The 15,992-nt window shown below is 40.4% G+C and overlaps 1 protein-coding gene across 1 annotated transcript in view; it reads left to right on the top strand.

Annotated features, from left to right (window-relative positions):
• The window catches only part of LOC119262452 (obscurin-like), a 65,420-nt gene that overhangs the window by 22,119 nt on the left and 27,309 nt on the right, over nt 1–15,992 (top strand). The window contains exons 4-6 of the mRNA XM_037534587.1: nt 823–1,122; nt 4,385–4,654; nt 15,674–15,943. Coding sequence (XP_037390484.1) covers nt 823–1,122; nt 4,385–4,654; nt 15,674–15,943 — 840 coding nt within the window. The remainder of the gene's footprint in view (nt 1–822; nt 1,123–4,384; nt 4,655–15,673; nt 15,944–15,992) is intronic.

The following is a 15,992-nucleotide window of genomic DNA, read 5'->3' as shown; positions in this document are numbered from 1 at the left end:
ACACAAGAAGGTGTTTTAAGATGGGGGGGCAACTTATATATGACATGACAGATGACGTCCTGCAAAATGGTTACTTTGTTTTTTCATTTTATTTATAATTTGTGTCAAACAGATTGTGTCATACAGCTATAATAATGTGAGAAATGACAGTAAAAATATCTAACTGACACATCAAACCACTGACGCACATCTTCTCTCTGCTCTTGTTCTGAACCAACTTTATGTAAATGAGCTGAACTTTATGTAAATGAGCTGAACTTTATGTAAATGATCTGGCCAACAGTTTTCAGCTCACTGCGATGAAAACACTGCGTTCACTTAAACAGAGCAGCTACTACAGATTTAGAAAGTATAAAAACACAAACTCAGCTCTAAAACAAGCTCACACTCCACTCAGGTTATTAGAAAGTTCAGAATGTTTTATTATTTATTCATCTGTTTATTGTTTATTTATTTGTTTGTTTGTTTTTAACTGTTGCAATCCTGAAATCAGGAGCTGCTGATTCCTTGTTTCGTGCTTCCCTACATTTTAGTGTTTTCTGTGCTCCTAACACATCTGATCTGTATAATGACATAATGAACAGGCCTTTACTGGGATCAGGTGGGTGTGTTAGTGCAGGTAACCATTAAAATGTGCAGGACAGGGGGTCTCCAGGACCAGGGTTGAGAACCACTGGTGTGGAAAGAGACATCAAGAATTCATTTTCATTTATTTCTGTAAACTGCGTGGATGTTTCATTGTTTGTGTCCATTTCAGTGACATGTTTAGTCTCTGACTGCAAAATGTGCTCTAAGACTTTATTCTTTCTTGTGTTCTCACAGCTTTACCTACTGCTGAACTCACTGTAGAGCCCAAACAGAGTCCTGTGTTCAGTGGAGAGTCAGTCACTCTGAAGTGTGAGATTAAAGGTTATGCTGGATGGACGTATCGGTGGTATAAACACGATAAACAGAGTGAACTGACTGCAGTGTCTCAGTCTGAGCATCACACTGTAAACGGAGACACTCTCACCATCAGAGCAGACACTGTGATTAATGGAGAGCAGTACTGGTGTAGAGGAGCGAGACATGACAGACCAACATCATCAGAGTACAGTTCCTCTGTTACTCTGACTGTAAACGGTGAGCTCTTAACTATGATTTCTACTAAATGAAATTATTAATCAGTGTAGCAGGTCGAGGTTTTACAGCACTGAAATCTCTGGAGTTGATCTCAAATGTATCCAGGTGGTACCATGGAGGTGCTAAGAAGTGCTCAAGAACCCCCTGAAAATCATTCAGCGCCCCGTTAGCACCCGTGAAAATGTTGCTTTGCCTTTTTATATAAATAATGTACCTTTCATTAGACTTTACGTTCATAAGTCTTTTCCACCTCCCACAAGTTTATAATTAATCTGTGTACCTACACAGTCCCTCACTGAGACCGCTGATAAAGGATCAGGTCTTTTAGAGAACTCTTTATCAAAACAGCCTAAAATGCTGATCTTCAGTCAGACACTAATATATATACACACTACTATTGCGAGATCACTGTAGTGGATTATTTTAATAAGCTGTTTAAACACAAATCACTTCTTATTCCTTCCAAAAGACAGAAAAGTCAGAACTAACCAGTGAAAGTACCAGCAGCTCCCACTTTGAGTCCGTCTCTTCATCAGTTAGAGCAGCTGCTTCTGTACAAGTGAGTTTAAGGACCAGCTTGACCTGGACAATGACGGTGTTAGTCCACTTAACACTGAGCTCTTCAGCTCCTGCTAGACCCTTGAATCCTGCTAGACCCTTGAATCCTGCTAGACCCCTGAATCCTGCTAGACACCTGCTAGACCCCTACTAGACCCCTGAATCCTGCTAGACCCCTGAGTCCTGCTAGACTCCTGCTAGACCCCTGATAGACCCCTGAATCCTGATAGACCCCTGATAGACCCCTGAATCCTGCTAGACCCCTGATAGACCATTGAATCCTGTTAGACCCCTGCTAGACCCCTGAACCCTGCTAGACCCTTGAATCCTGCTAGACCCCTGCTAGACCCCTGAATCCTGCTAGACCCCTGAATTCTGCTAGACCCCTGAATCCAGCTAGACCCCTGAATCCTGCTAGACCCCTGAATCCTGCTAGACCCCTGAATCCGGCTAGACCCCTGCTAGACCCCTGAATCCTGCTAGACCCCTGAATTCTGCTAGACCCCTGAATCCAGCTAGACCCCTGAATCCTGCTAGACCCCTGAATCCGGCTAGACCCCTGCTAGACCCCTGAATGCGGCTCCAGCTGTAAAACCCATGTCCGGGTGTTTAAGACTGGTTTAGGCGAGTCTGGGTGAAGGTGAGAGTTGGAGCTCCTACCTGCTCGTTAGGGGCTTCACGGGCGGAGCTTCACTGCTGAACCTCCCGACCTGCTCTATGATCACGGACGCCGCTTGGGCCGCTCTGGAAATCGTCCTCACGCACGTGATTTGCAGCGTCCACGACCCGCGTCACGACTTTCTTCCATCTTAACTCGGCAGCCCCGACGCGGACTGCTGACTACGACCGGCAGAAGACCAGACGAGACTAAACGATACTGTGGCGAACTATTGCGGGACTGAGACACACCTGGAGCACGAAGATGGCTGCCTCCAGGGGCTGCTTTCAAATTAAAAGTCCCCATCTTACCCTTAACCCTGCTGGCTACAGCTAGTAACCTGCATATATGTACAGAAAGATGCAGAAAGCACAGTAACTTGTTTTCAGCCTGTTAAAAGTTCTATATCCGAGTATTTCAATACTACATGATCAAAGCATAAACTTTCAACAACGAGAGGTTTTTACATTTCATATGTTCAAATGTTTGAGTAACACATTTTCTGTTATATCCATAAAAATTCACTGACAAACCAGTATATTCAGTACTCCTACCTTCCGTTGTTACCTGCAGACAGGTACTTACACTCAGTGGCCATTTTATCAGAAACACTTACCATATAGGTAAACATTAAAGGAGCGTATAAATTGGGCAGAGACTGATGGGCTACAGTCGGTCAGTGTAGACCTACAAAGTGCACCTTTAATTATTAATTAAGAGACACTTATTAGTCCCTGTGGTATATACGAGCGAGCACTCTGTGCTCGATTATGTGAGCCTGCCATTATTACCACGTTGGGTGATTGATGGCTACTCACTGCGTGTGTGTGTGTTGTTGAGTGCCCGAGTAAAAGAAGTCGTACTGCATCCTTGCTTCCGTGTATCACTGTTAGAGTAACCCACAGTATTAATATTATATAGTTAGCACGAGACTACAACATGGTGTCAGAAGACGGAGTTACGGAGTAATACGAGGACAGTACCAGCAACCTTCTGGTCACGAGGCTGGTTCCCTAACCTCCAGCCCATGACTGCCCCCGAATGTATTAGCTGTTATGTAGGTGTTACTGATAAAATGTCCAGTGAGTGGCCACTCAGTTTACACAGCAGGCGTAACTAATTACTGTAGTCTACTATGATCACTATTAACACAGTAGATGTGTTTGAAATATTTCTAAAGCTTTTCATTTTTACTGCAAGCAGAATATAAACCAGTTGTGATGGTGTTTCAGAGCCGTGTCTACAGTGGAGACTCTGTCACTCAGAGCTGTGGATCAGGCAGAGTAAACCAAACACAGCTGATACGTTTCAGCTTCTTTGTGCAGAAAGACAGACGTCAGCAGTTAATTTACAGAATAATTCTGCTGTAAACTGTAGAGAACTGCTGCACATTTACAGCAGAAACACTGCAGTGATCTACTGTCCTCCTTAAAGCAGTAGACTGCAGTAAAGAGTGATGCAGTAATTAGCTGTGATTTGCTGATTATATTGTGAGAGGCTGCCTGTCTCTGAACGTTGTGGTGATAGAGGACAGAGCTTCCCATCATTCCTTGCAGTTTTTGTGACTGTGATTTTTGTCTTAACATGTAAATCTTACTGTAAATATACGTCTGAATGCAGTTTACATGTTCTGGTATTCTAGTCATGGTGGTGTTTTGTGTTTCAGTAACTGGACCAGCCTGTAAAGTTATAATACAGTATGGACGCCATAAATAAACAGAAGTTATTGTTATTTCACACTAAACCGTTTTAGCATGAAGAGTCAGTGCAGCTCCTGCTTTGAACTCCCAGCCACTATAAAGATGTAGAACTCTGCTCTGCTGAGCTGCTGTGTTATTCTAGTGTAAAACAAGCTTTAGTCTGATAAATCATCAGAGCTCAGAGCTCAGAGCGGGTGGGCTACTATGCTAGCTGACAACATGGATCAGAACAGATTTAGATGAGAACATGTTTGCAGAACAAATTAGTGAGTCATTATTTTATTATTTCTCTGTATTAGTAATAAATATTATTAGTATTATTAGTTTATTTCTTCTGTTCTCTCAGCTTTACCCACAGCTACACTGACTGTAGAGCCCAGATGGAGCCCTGTGTTCACTGGAGAGTCAGTGACTCTGAAGTGTGAGATACAGTCTCACAGTGACTGGAGATATCAGTGGTATAAAGGCAGCAGTGGAACTGCAGTCAGTGAGTCTCAGACAAACACCGTCACCATCAGATCAGCAGCAGATCAGGGTCAGTACTGGTGTAGAGGAGAGAGAGATAACAGACCCTCATCATCACAACCCAGCAACACTGTTACTCTCACAGTGAAAGGTAAGATCAGTGCTTTTGTACTGTCACTGTAAAAAATGTGATTATAGAAATAATTTAATTTTAAAATTGAATTCCTGTAAGCAACATAAAATCATGATGTGTAACAAGCCCATCAGTACTGCGCTTACAACTATAATTACATTTGTATTTTATATTTAATGGTGGTTTAGTAGCTTCTAATCAAAGTCCATTTTCTTTCTTTTTATTTTTTTATGTCTTATATATTAAGTTAATTGTATTTCTGCAAACTTGGGTAAATGGTACCAATGCAGAATAATAATAATGTGCAGTGCATCAATCCTGTTTTTAGAATAAGGCTTTTTTTACTGCAAAGGGTATTTTAGTGGTTAATCATTATTTAACATTTCATTATGTTCCTAAAGCCGTGACTGTGTAAGTGTTTTACAGCTGACCATCCTCAGCAAACCTCGTATCTCCATTTCTGTTGATTTTCAGTTTTTAAGATAATTTGAAAAAGCTTTTTGGCCTTTATATTGTGTGTAAAGTTCATGAAAGATGGGCCAAAATAAACGGCCTAAAATGACTTGGAAAGAAGTCTGGTTCCATTGACTTACATTGAAAGTAATGTATGTTTTTCCTTCTCCTCTAAAGTTTCCATTTTGGAGATACAATGTTTTGTTCCGACAGCAGTGATATGCACATGTTCCTATTCAGATAATATTTCAGAGTGTTTGTTTAACCTTAGTGTATTTTGATGAAACACAAATTACAGAATAAAACTCAGGTCTCAAATAGACATTAAAGAACCAGTAGGAGCCTAAGGGTCCAGTGCAGTGGATCTCAGTGTGCTGTAGATTTTCATTCAGACAGTAAAATTACTCAGGATAAATTAACACAGTCATTTAAGAAAAGGGTCTTTTTCAGCTTATCCTAGAAAGACATTAGCACATTATTTGTGCTACTAACAGTTAGAACTTTGTTACTGAGCTTGATTTGAGCTGCTGGACATACCGACCCAGTGCAGCATGCGGTTCAACGTCAGTGCAGCAGAGTAAAATATTGGGAGAGTCTGTTCAACATAAATGATGAACTAACCCAACTTTGTGTAAACAGACCACAATATAGAAATATGTACACATGTGTCATCTAGATATTTTTGGCAAATGCTGGACAAGCCTTTGTTGTTGTTGTTGTTTTTTGGTCATTCATGGTTTGTACCTTACATCTCTCCCATGGATTCCATTGTTACACAGTGTCTTTCATTGACTGACGCGTCTTTTTTCTGAATTCATACAAACACTTTCCCTTCATAGTAAATTTGTTTTTGCTAGTTTATGTTTATGAACAGAGACCTACAGATGTAATATAGTAAAGGAAACTCATTTGGGAAGCTTATTTATTTATTTATTTTTTTAATTGCACCCTGTACAGTATTAACAATCATACATTTAAATCTCACACATCAGGCCAACATACACAGGATTTTAAAAAGTATTTTAAATTTCCTACGTAAGTCCACAGTGGGGTCCAGAGATTCCAGAATTTATCGGTTTGGTGACGTAGATCATAGGTCAGTTTCTCCAGAGGAAGCAGAGCTGCAGCCTGGGAAAGCCATTGCTCAACAGATGGCGGAGAGGGGCTGGCCCACCGAGTTAGGATACATTTTTTTGCCAGAAATGAAAGCATTAGAAGTAAAAATTTGCTATCAGTATCAAAAATACGTTCCACTCCTGTTCCCAAAAGCTACAGGGCAGGAGACTCTTCTGAAATCGTGTTTGGAAGATTTTTTCTACCCTAATATGTACTCTGTCCCAGAAAGTGCCAATTCTTTTACACTGCCAGAAAGCATGAAAAAATGTTCCTCTTTCAGTTTTACATTTAAAACACAAATTAGATCTATCTGGAAACATCTTCTGTAAGCAAACAGGTGTAAAATATATCTTATTCATGAATTTAACATTAAGCTCATGAACACCAGATGAGGAACATTTGGGAAACAAGTCTTGACAAACATTGCACCAGTCCTCTTCTCTGATTGGTTGGCCCAAGTCCCTCTCCCAGCCTCCTCTCAGACTGTCTGATGATGGTTTAACATGTTTTAGCAAAATGCCATAAATTGGTGAAATCACCCCTCTAGCCTGGCTTTTCTTAACTAGCAACTCTTCAAGGTCGGTTAATTCCTTTCTGAATCTCCCATCCTTAATAGTTGAGATGATCAGGTGACGAACCTGGAGATATTTTAAAAGTCTGACCTAGGTAACTCGTACTCTTCTTGCAGTTGTATAAACGATTTGAACAAACTTCCAGCAAACATGTGGGAAATGTTTTTAATCCCTCTGTCAAACCAAACTGAGAGTCCAGAGCTATTCAGCTGAAAAGAGAAATCTGGGTTATGGGCCAGGGGGGACAATAATGAAAGACAATGAGGGATATTAAGATATTTCTTAGCATCTGTCCAGGCCATAAGAGCATTGTATAACACACAGTTCTCAGAGACACACCTCACCTTTACAGCATTATTAATGAACGGTAAGCAATCAAGAGGAATAGGGCTACACGCTTTAGCTTCCATAGAGACGCAGCGAGAATCCAGCCTATTTGCACACCAACTGATCATCTGCTTAATTTGAGACGACCAGTAATACAACTGCATATTAGGCACCCAGGCACCCCCTTCCTCCGTTGCTCTCATTAATCTGGAGAACTTCAGTCTTGGCCTTTTATTATTCCATACAGATTTTGAAAACATTTTCTCTAAATCCTTGAAGAACATTGTGGGTAAATGGCAAAGGATTGACTGAAATAAATAAAGTAAGCGAGGGAGGATATTCATTCTTATAACGTTCCCCCTGCCAAATAAGGAAATGGGGAGAAAGTTCCACAATTTAAGATCATGTTTTATATTATTGATGAGTGGGAGATCATTTTTGTCAAAGAGGTTATTAAGGTCTGGAGTAATGTGAATACCTAAGTATTTAAAACCTTCTAATGCTAACTGAAAGGGGGATGTACCTGCCCAAGGTGTGTTGGGGGATATATTTAGAGGTAGAGCTAACGATTTTAAAAAACTGATCTTACAGCCAGAGAATTTACTGTATTCTGATATGCACTTCATTGTAGCTGGAATACATTTTTCTGGGCGGGCTCAGCAAAACGTCATCCGCGTAGAGTGAGATTCGGTGGTCTGCTCCTCCTACTCTAATACCTGAGATGTCCTGGTGGCATCTAATTGTTTCTACCAGTGGATCAATTGCTACAGAAAAAAGCAATGCAGAGAGAGGGCAGCCTTGTCTTGATCCTCGGCCGATCTGAAACTTTCAGAAAGCAACCCATTCGCATTAACGACAGCGTCTGGGTCGGCTGCATACAGCAGTTTAACTAAATGAATAAAAGTAGGACCCAAATTGAGTTTTTTAAAAACAGCAAACAAAAATGGCGAATCAATTCTATCAAATGCTTTCTCTGCACTGAGAGAATAGTATAAAAGAAAGAAGTGACAAAATAGTATTAAAACACGAGAAAACAGGAAAACGGTGGCTATTATCCCCCCACAGGCACCAGCACCCTGCAGAGTACAGACAGGCACACGACTATTCAAACCAGCCTGTTTTTAAAGCCAACTTCCCCTTAAACTGGACCAGCTCGACCTGGACAATGACGGTGTTAGTCCACTTAAGACTGAGCTCCTCAGCTCCTGCTAGACCCCTACTAGACCCCTGAATCCTGCTAGACCCCTGCTAGAAACCTGAATCCTGCTAGACCCCTGAATCCTGCTAGACCCCTGCTAGACCCCTGAATCCTGCTAGACCCCTGCTAGACCCCTGAATCCTGCTAGACCTCTGAATCCTGCTAGACCCCTGAATCCTGCTAGACCTCTGAATCCTGCTAGACCCCTGAATCCTGCTAGACACCTGAATCCTGCTAGACCCCTGAATCCTGCTAGACCCCTGAATCCTGCTACACCCCTGCTTGACCCCTGAATCCTGCTAGACCCCTGCTAGACCCCTGAATCCTGCTAGACCCCTGCATCCTGCTAGCCCGCTGAATCCTGCTAGACCCCTGAATGCGGCTCCAGCTGTAAAACCCATGTCCGGGTGTTTAAGGCTGGTTTAGGCGAGTCTGGGTGGAGGTGAGAGTTGGAGCCCCTACCTGCTCGTTAGGGGCTTCACGGGCGGAGCTTCACTGCTGAACCTCCCGACCTGCTCTATGATCACGGACGCCGCTTGGGCCGCTCGAAGATGACTGCCTCCATGGGCTGCTTTCAAATTAAAAGTCCCCATCTCACCCTTAACCCTGCTGGCCACAGCTAGTAACCTGCATATATGTACAGAAAGATGCAGAAAGCACAGTAACTTGTTTCCAGGCTGTTAAAAGTTATATATCCAAGTATTTCAATACTACATGATCAAAGCATAAACTTTCAACAACCTACTTCTTGCGTCCTTGCAGTGTTTTCTGTGCTCTCTTTTCTGTAAATCATTATGATTGAAATTTTAATCATTATAACAGCGTCATGTTCAGCCTCTGACTGTAAATTATGCTCTGAGACTCTGTTCTTTCTTCTGTTCTCTCAGCTCCTGTTTTTAGAATAAGGCTATTTTTACAGCAAAGGGTATTTTAGTGGTTAATCATTATTTAACATTTCATTATGTTCCTAAAGCCTTGACTGTGTAACTGTTTTACAGCTGACCATCCTCAGCAAACCTCGTATCTCCATTTCTGTTGATTTTCAGTTTTTAAGATCAAGTGAAAAAACGTTTTGGCCTTTATATTGTGTGTAAATTTAATGAAAGATGGGCCAAAATAAACGGCCTAAAATGACTTGGAAAGAAGTCTGGTTCCATTGACTTACATTGAAAGTAAAGTATGTTTGTTCCTTCTCCTCTAAAGTTTCCATTTTGGAGATACAATGTTTTGTTCCGACAGCAGTGATATGCACATGTTCCTATTCAGATAATATTTCAGAGTGTTTGTTTAACCTTAGTGAAGCAGAGCTGCAGCCTCCATCCTTTCTGAATCTCCCATCCTTAATAGTTGAGATGATCAGGTGACGAACCTGGAGATGTTTTAAAAGTCTGACCTAGGTAACTCGTACTCTTCTTGCAGTTGTATAAACGATTTGAACAAACTTCCAGCAAACATGTGGGAAATGTTTTTAATCCCTCTGTCAAACCAAACTGAGAGTCCAGAGCTATTCAGCTGAAAAGAGAAATCTGGGTTATGGGCCAGGGGGGACAATAATGAAAGACAATGAGGGATATTAAGATATTTCTTAGCATCTTAGCAGACCATGGAAACACATTCCATGAAGCTCTCTGCACTGTTCTTGAGCTGAGCTGAAGGCCACATGAAGTTTGGAGGACTGTAGCAATTAACTCTGCAGAAAGTTGCCAACCTCTGCGCACTATGCACATATTACATGACCCAGCACTTCGTGGCTGAGCTGCTGTTGTTTCTAATCGCTTCCACTTTGTTATAATACCACTGACAGTTGACTGTGGAATATTTAGTAGTGAGGAAACTTCACAACTGGACTTGTAGCACAGGTGGCGTCAGATCACGGTACCACGCTGGAATTCACTGAGCTCCTGAGAGCGACACATTCTTTCACTAATGCTTGTAGAAGCAGTCTGCAGGCCTAGGGGCTTGGTTTTATACACCTGTGGCCATGGAAGTGATTGGAACACCTGAATTCAATGATTTGGATGGGAGAGTGAATACTTTTGGAAATACTGTATGTCAGCTGTGTAACTTTAGCCACATTATTTACAAATACTATACAGATACTGTTAAGGTTTACAAGGCCAAAATACAGTATTTGCTGACCGTGAACTTTATGCCATCAGATGGCACTGCATTTAAAACAGACATGATTCTGTAGTAGAAATCACTGCATGGGCTTAAAAAAACTTCTGCCGTTTACTGTCTGTGAACACAGTTCATCACTGCATCCGCAAATGCAAGTTAAACGCAAACAAGAAACTGTACATGAACAGGATCCAGAAATGCTGCCACCTTCTCTGGGCCTGAGCTCATTTAGAATGGACTGAGAGGAAGTGGGAAAGTTGTCAGACAAATCTACATTTAAGATTCTGTTTGGAAATCATGGACACTGTGTCCTCTGGACTATAGACCACTCAGCTTATCAATGCACAGTTCAAAAGCCAGTATTCCTAATGGTATAGGGGTGCATTAGCACACATGACATGGGTGACGTGCACATCTATGAAGGCACCGTTAATGCTGAACAATATATACATGTTTTGGCATCTTTCTGTGTTTTCAGAGAAGCCTTGTTTATTTCAGCAAGACAATGTCAAACCACATTCTGCACATATTACAACAGCATTGCTCAGTATTAAGAGTCCAGGTGCTAAACTGACCTGCCTGCTGTCCAGAACAGTCACTAAAACATTTGGCACATTATAAAATGAAATATACAACACAGGAGACCCTGAATTGATGAGCAGCTGAAATCCTATACCAAACAAGAATGGGAAACATTTCACTTTAAAAACTACAGCAAGTGGTCTCCTTGGTTCCCAGACGCTTACAGAGCATTGTTAAAAGAGGAGAGGATACCCAGTGGTAAACATGCCCCCGTCCCTTTTTTAGAACATGTTGGCATCAAATTCAAAATTTTTAAAAATTAATATTTTTCAAAAAAACTAAATTCATCAGTTTAAACATTTGATATGTTGTCTTTAGTATTTTGCTTTAAAATATGGTTTACATGATTTCCACATCATTGTGTTTGTATTAGTAATGCTGAATTGTGTGGCATAATGTGCCAAAATGCTGTGAACTCAGTAAATGATCCACTAGTCTATTCTGTACTAAGAGAATAATAGAAAACCATATTATTAAAGTATTAAACTATTATAATTAGACCTACAGTAAGATGTGTTCATTCAGCAGCTCAACAAAGGCAGCTGCCCTGTACGTTACATACAGGTGTAACAATCTGACCACTCGGCTGTTACTATTAAAAGTCTGAGGACTAATTAGGTGAGTATAAACCATGCAGTGCCAGTATACAACAAAGATGACCAGTATATATTTTATTCAGTATTCAGGTTCCTTGCGATACCTCACTTAAAAAAAAAAGGGTAATCCACACCTCAAAGACAAGGATGAGAGAAAGAAAAAGTAGATGCTGTTTGGGCCTCAACAGCCAACTTCCCCAGGCCTATCTTCCCCAAACCTTCACCTTCCTTAAGATGGCTGCTCTACTTCCTTTTTTCCGTTCTCAATCCAGGGTTCACTTTCACAATAAAAGTCTTCCCATCCAGAAATTAACAGGAAAAGGTCACAAAAAATAATGTATATAAAATATACACACACCCACACTGATGGAAAACTGAGGCCTCACCTTCTCCCAATACATCTCAATGAACAGCCTAAGGTTCCTAAGGACTTTAATCCGTGGGGTCACCTAAATAACACTATCAGGAACGTAAGTGTTAATACTTCTAGATAGGGATCCCACAGGTCCCCTTTATGTGGCGGTGTCACACAGGAATGACCAGCCTATGAACAGCTAACTAAAGTGTTTCACCTTATTCATTGTTTCCTTTAAACAACGTGGGAATTGTTTCTTGGTTGATTTCTGTCTGCAGTGATTTTAGTCTAAATCTAATCTAAATTCAGTCAAGACAGAATCATCAACTGGAGAAAGAAAAAATAATAATAAAAAAAATTAAAAAAAAATCACTGACTGGTCTGAATATCTTTTCATGTTAATAACTAATGATGTGTTTATTAGTTATGTTATTAGTTAATGTGTTATTTCTTCATTATTAGTTAACAGTATCTGTGCCCCCTACAGTGAAGTGATACACTATTATACAGAGTTCACATATAATACATGGAGGATACTTTAAAAATTAAAACACTATATATGTCACATTAAACTTTATTAAGAAATAAGTAAATAATACGTGAAACAAATAACATGTTACACAAACATGAAATACACAATAAAACATCAACTAATCAGTGTTTATCAAACTGGCTGTCAGATCACGTCACCTCTCCACAGCTGTCTGACACAGTAAAGTGTAAATCAGCTCTTCCTCTGTTCACCTTACACAGCATAATAAACCATTTGAAACAAACTTTAGTTTGGAGTTTCCAATTAATCTGAATTACTCACAGCCTGCTAGCCTTGAGCTTACACAGTAGCCACAAGCTAATCCGCTAACAGTGAGCTAGCGCAGCAGCTGTGAGGAAACATGTTAGCCACACACAAAGACGCTAGAGTACACATAAGCTGCACTTACCAGGAGTGTGCTTTAGCACTTCTACTCAGTTCTGAAGTAAAGAATGGAGATTTTTTAGGGAAGGTACTGTTTGCCCTCACTGTGGATCTGCCTTTAACACCTCATTACAGTCTATGGATGTAGATTCATTCATGTGTTACACGTAAAGATACTTTTCTAAATAAAAACATTATTTAACGGTGTTCACTAATTATTTCATCAGTAACCAAACAGTGAAAAAGAAGGAAAGAAATAATTCACCACTTTACTTTGAAGGCTACAAACCTCAGGAACCCATAAAGAAGTAATGCTTTAGTAATGCTGTATATATAACTTCACACTCCTGTTCAGTGAGGTGCTAAAGTTTAACCTTTGTTGGTGCAGCCCATTCAGAAACAATGACAGCAGATTTAAAGACTCATTAATAAAATACAGTGTATAAGACGATTGAACTACTGCTTGTGTTGTAAAATGAAAAGCGGCCATGGATTCCATTGTTACACAGTGTCTTTCATTGACTGACGCGTCTTTTTTCTGAATTCATACAAACACTTTCCCTTTATAGTAAATTTGTTTTTGCTAGTTTATGTTTATGAACAGAGACCTACAGATGTAATACAGTAAAGGAAACTCATTTGGGAAGCTTTATTTATTTATTTATTTATTTATTTTATTGCACCCTGTACAGTATTAACATTCATACATTTAAATCTCACACATCAGGGAAACATACACAGGATTTTAAAAAAGTATTTTAAATTTCCTACGTAGGTCCACAGTGGGGTCCAGAGTTTCCAGAATTTATCCGTTTGGTGACGTAGATCATAGGTCAGTTTCTCCAGAGAAAATTAGATCTATTAGATCTACACAAATTAGATCTATCTGGAAACATCTTCTGTAAACAAACAGGTGTAAAATATATCCTATTCATGAATTTAACATTAAGCTCATGAACACCAGATGAGGAACATTTGGGAAACAAGTCTTTACAAACATTGCACCAGTCCTCTTCTGTGATTGGTTGGCCTAAGTCCCTCTCCCAGCCTCCTCTCAGACTGTCTGATGATGGTTTAACATGTTTTAGCAAAATGCCATAAATTGGTGAAATCACCCCTCTAGCCTGGCTTTTCTTAACTAGCAACTCTTCAAGGTCGGTTAATTCCTTTCTGAATCTCCCGTCCTTAATAGTTGAGATGATCAGGTGACGAACCTGGAGATATTTTAAAAGTCTGACCTAGGTAACTCGTACTCTTCTTGAAGTTGTATAAACGATTTGAGCAAACTTCCAGCAAACATGTGGGAAATGTTTTTAATCCCTCTGTCAAACCAAACTGAGAGTCCAGAGCTATTCAGCTGAAAAGAGAAATCTGGGTTATGGGCCAGGGGGAACAATAATGAAAGACAATGAGGGATATTAAGATATTTCTTAGCATCTTAGCAGACCATGGAAACACATTCCATGAAGCTCTCTACACAATGTTCTTGAGCTGAGCTGAAGGCCACATGAAGTTTGGAGGACTGTAGCAATTAACTCTGCAGAAAGTTGCCAACCTCTGCACACTATGCACCTCAGCATCTGCTGACCCCACGCTGTCATTTTACATGGCCCAGCACTTCGTGGCTGAGCTGCTATTGTTTCTAATCGCTTCCACTGTGTTATAATACCACTGACAGTTGACTGTGGAATATTTAGTAGTGAGGAAACTTCACGACTGGACTTTTTGCACAGGTGGCGTCGGATCACGGTACCACGCTGGAATTTACTGAGCTCCTGAGAGCGACACATTCTTTCACTAATGCTTGTAGAAGCAGTCTGCAGGCCTAGGGGCTTGGTTTTATACACTGTGGCCATGGAAGTGATTCAGAAGGAAAGATGAGGAGGGGTACACCAGTCTGTGAAAGACTGCATAATCAAATAGTGGAACAATTCAAGAGTAACATTTTTCAACATAAAATAGCATCGAACTTTTGTTTTTCATCATCTATGGTACAGAATATCATTAGACAACTCAGAGAATATGGAGAAATCTCTGTATGCAAGGACAAGGCCAAAATACAGTATTTGCTGACCGTGAACTTTGGGCACATCAGGTGGCACTGCATTTAAAACAGACATGATTCTGTAGTAGAAATCACTGCATGGGTTGACGTGCACATCTATGAAGGCACCGTTAATGCTGAACAATATATACATGTTTGGGCATATTTCTATTTTTTTTCAGAGAAGCCTTGTTTATTTCAGCAAGACAATATCAAACCACAATCTGCACATATTACAACATCATTGCTCAGTATTAAGAGTCCAGGTGCTAAACTGACCTGCCTGCTGTCCAGAACAGTCACTAAAACATTTGGCACATTATAAAATGAAATATACAACACAGGAGACCCTGAATTGATGAGCAGCTGAAATCCTATACCAAACAAGAATGGGAAAACATTTCACTTTAAAAACTACAGCAAGTGGTCTCCTTGGTTCCCAAACGCTTACAGAGCATTGTTAAAAGAGGAGATGAAACCGAGTGGTAAACATGCCCCCGTCCCTTTTTTAGAACATGTTGGCATCAAATTCAGTAATGCTATGAATTAATGTTGTCATGTATCCTTATTGTAAAGTGTTACTGATAAACCTTCATTTAATCCAAGCTAAAGTTTAACCTTTGTTGGTGCAGCCCATTCAGAAACAATGACAGCAGATTTAAAGACTCATTAATAAAATACAGTGTATAAGACGATTGAACTACTGCTTGTGTTGTAAAATGAAAAGCAGCTCTGATTCATCATTTCATACCAACAGGAAAACCCACACCGACTGTGAAGGTGGATCCTCAGAGCTCTGTCTACACTGGAGACACAGTTACTCTGACCTGTGAGGTGAAGTCTACTGGATGGGAGTTTCTCTGGTACAAAGACTCTAAGGAATTACAGCCTCAGAGTCCTGTAGGTAAAGAGACCAACACAGTCAGAGTAACAGTGACTCATGCAGGAAGAACAGAGTTTAAATGTGCAGCACGCAGAGGAGCCTACACAACACAGACCAGTGCTCCAGCCGCGATCAAAGTTACAGGTTCGTCTGTTTTCTTGCAACAAATTTGACTTTAGAATAAACAGAGGAG

This window comes from Pygocentrus nattereri, chromosome 2, assembly GCF_015220715.1.
Source record: "Pygocentrus nattereri isolate fPygNat1 chromosome 2, fPygNat1.pri, whole genome shotgun sequence".
Lineage (NCBI taxonomy): Eukaryota > Metazoa > Chordata > Actinopteri > Characiformes > Serrasalmidae > Pygocentrus > Pygocentrus nattereri.
This window is presented reverse-complemented; position numbering and strand designations above follow the sequence as displayed.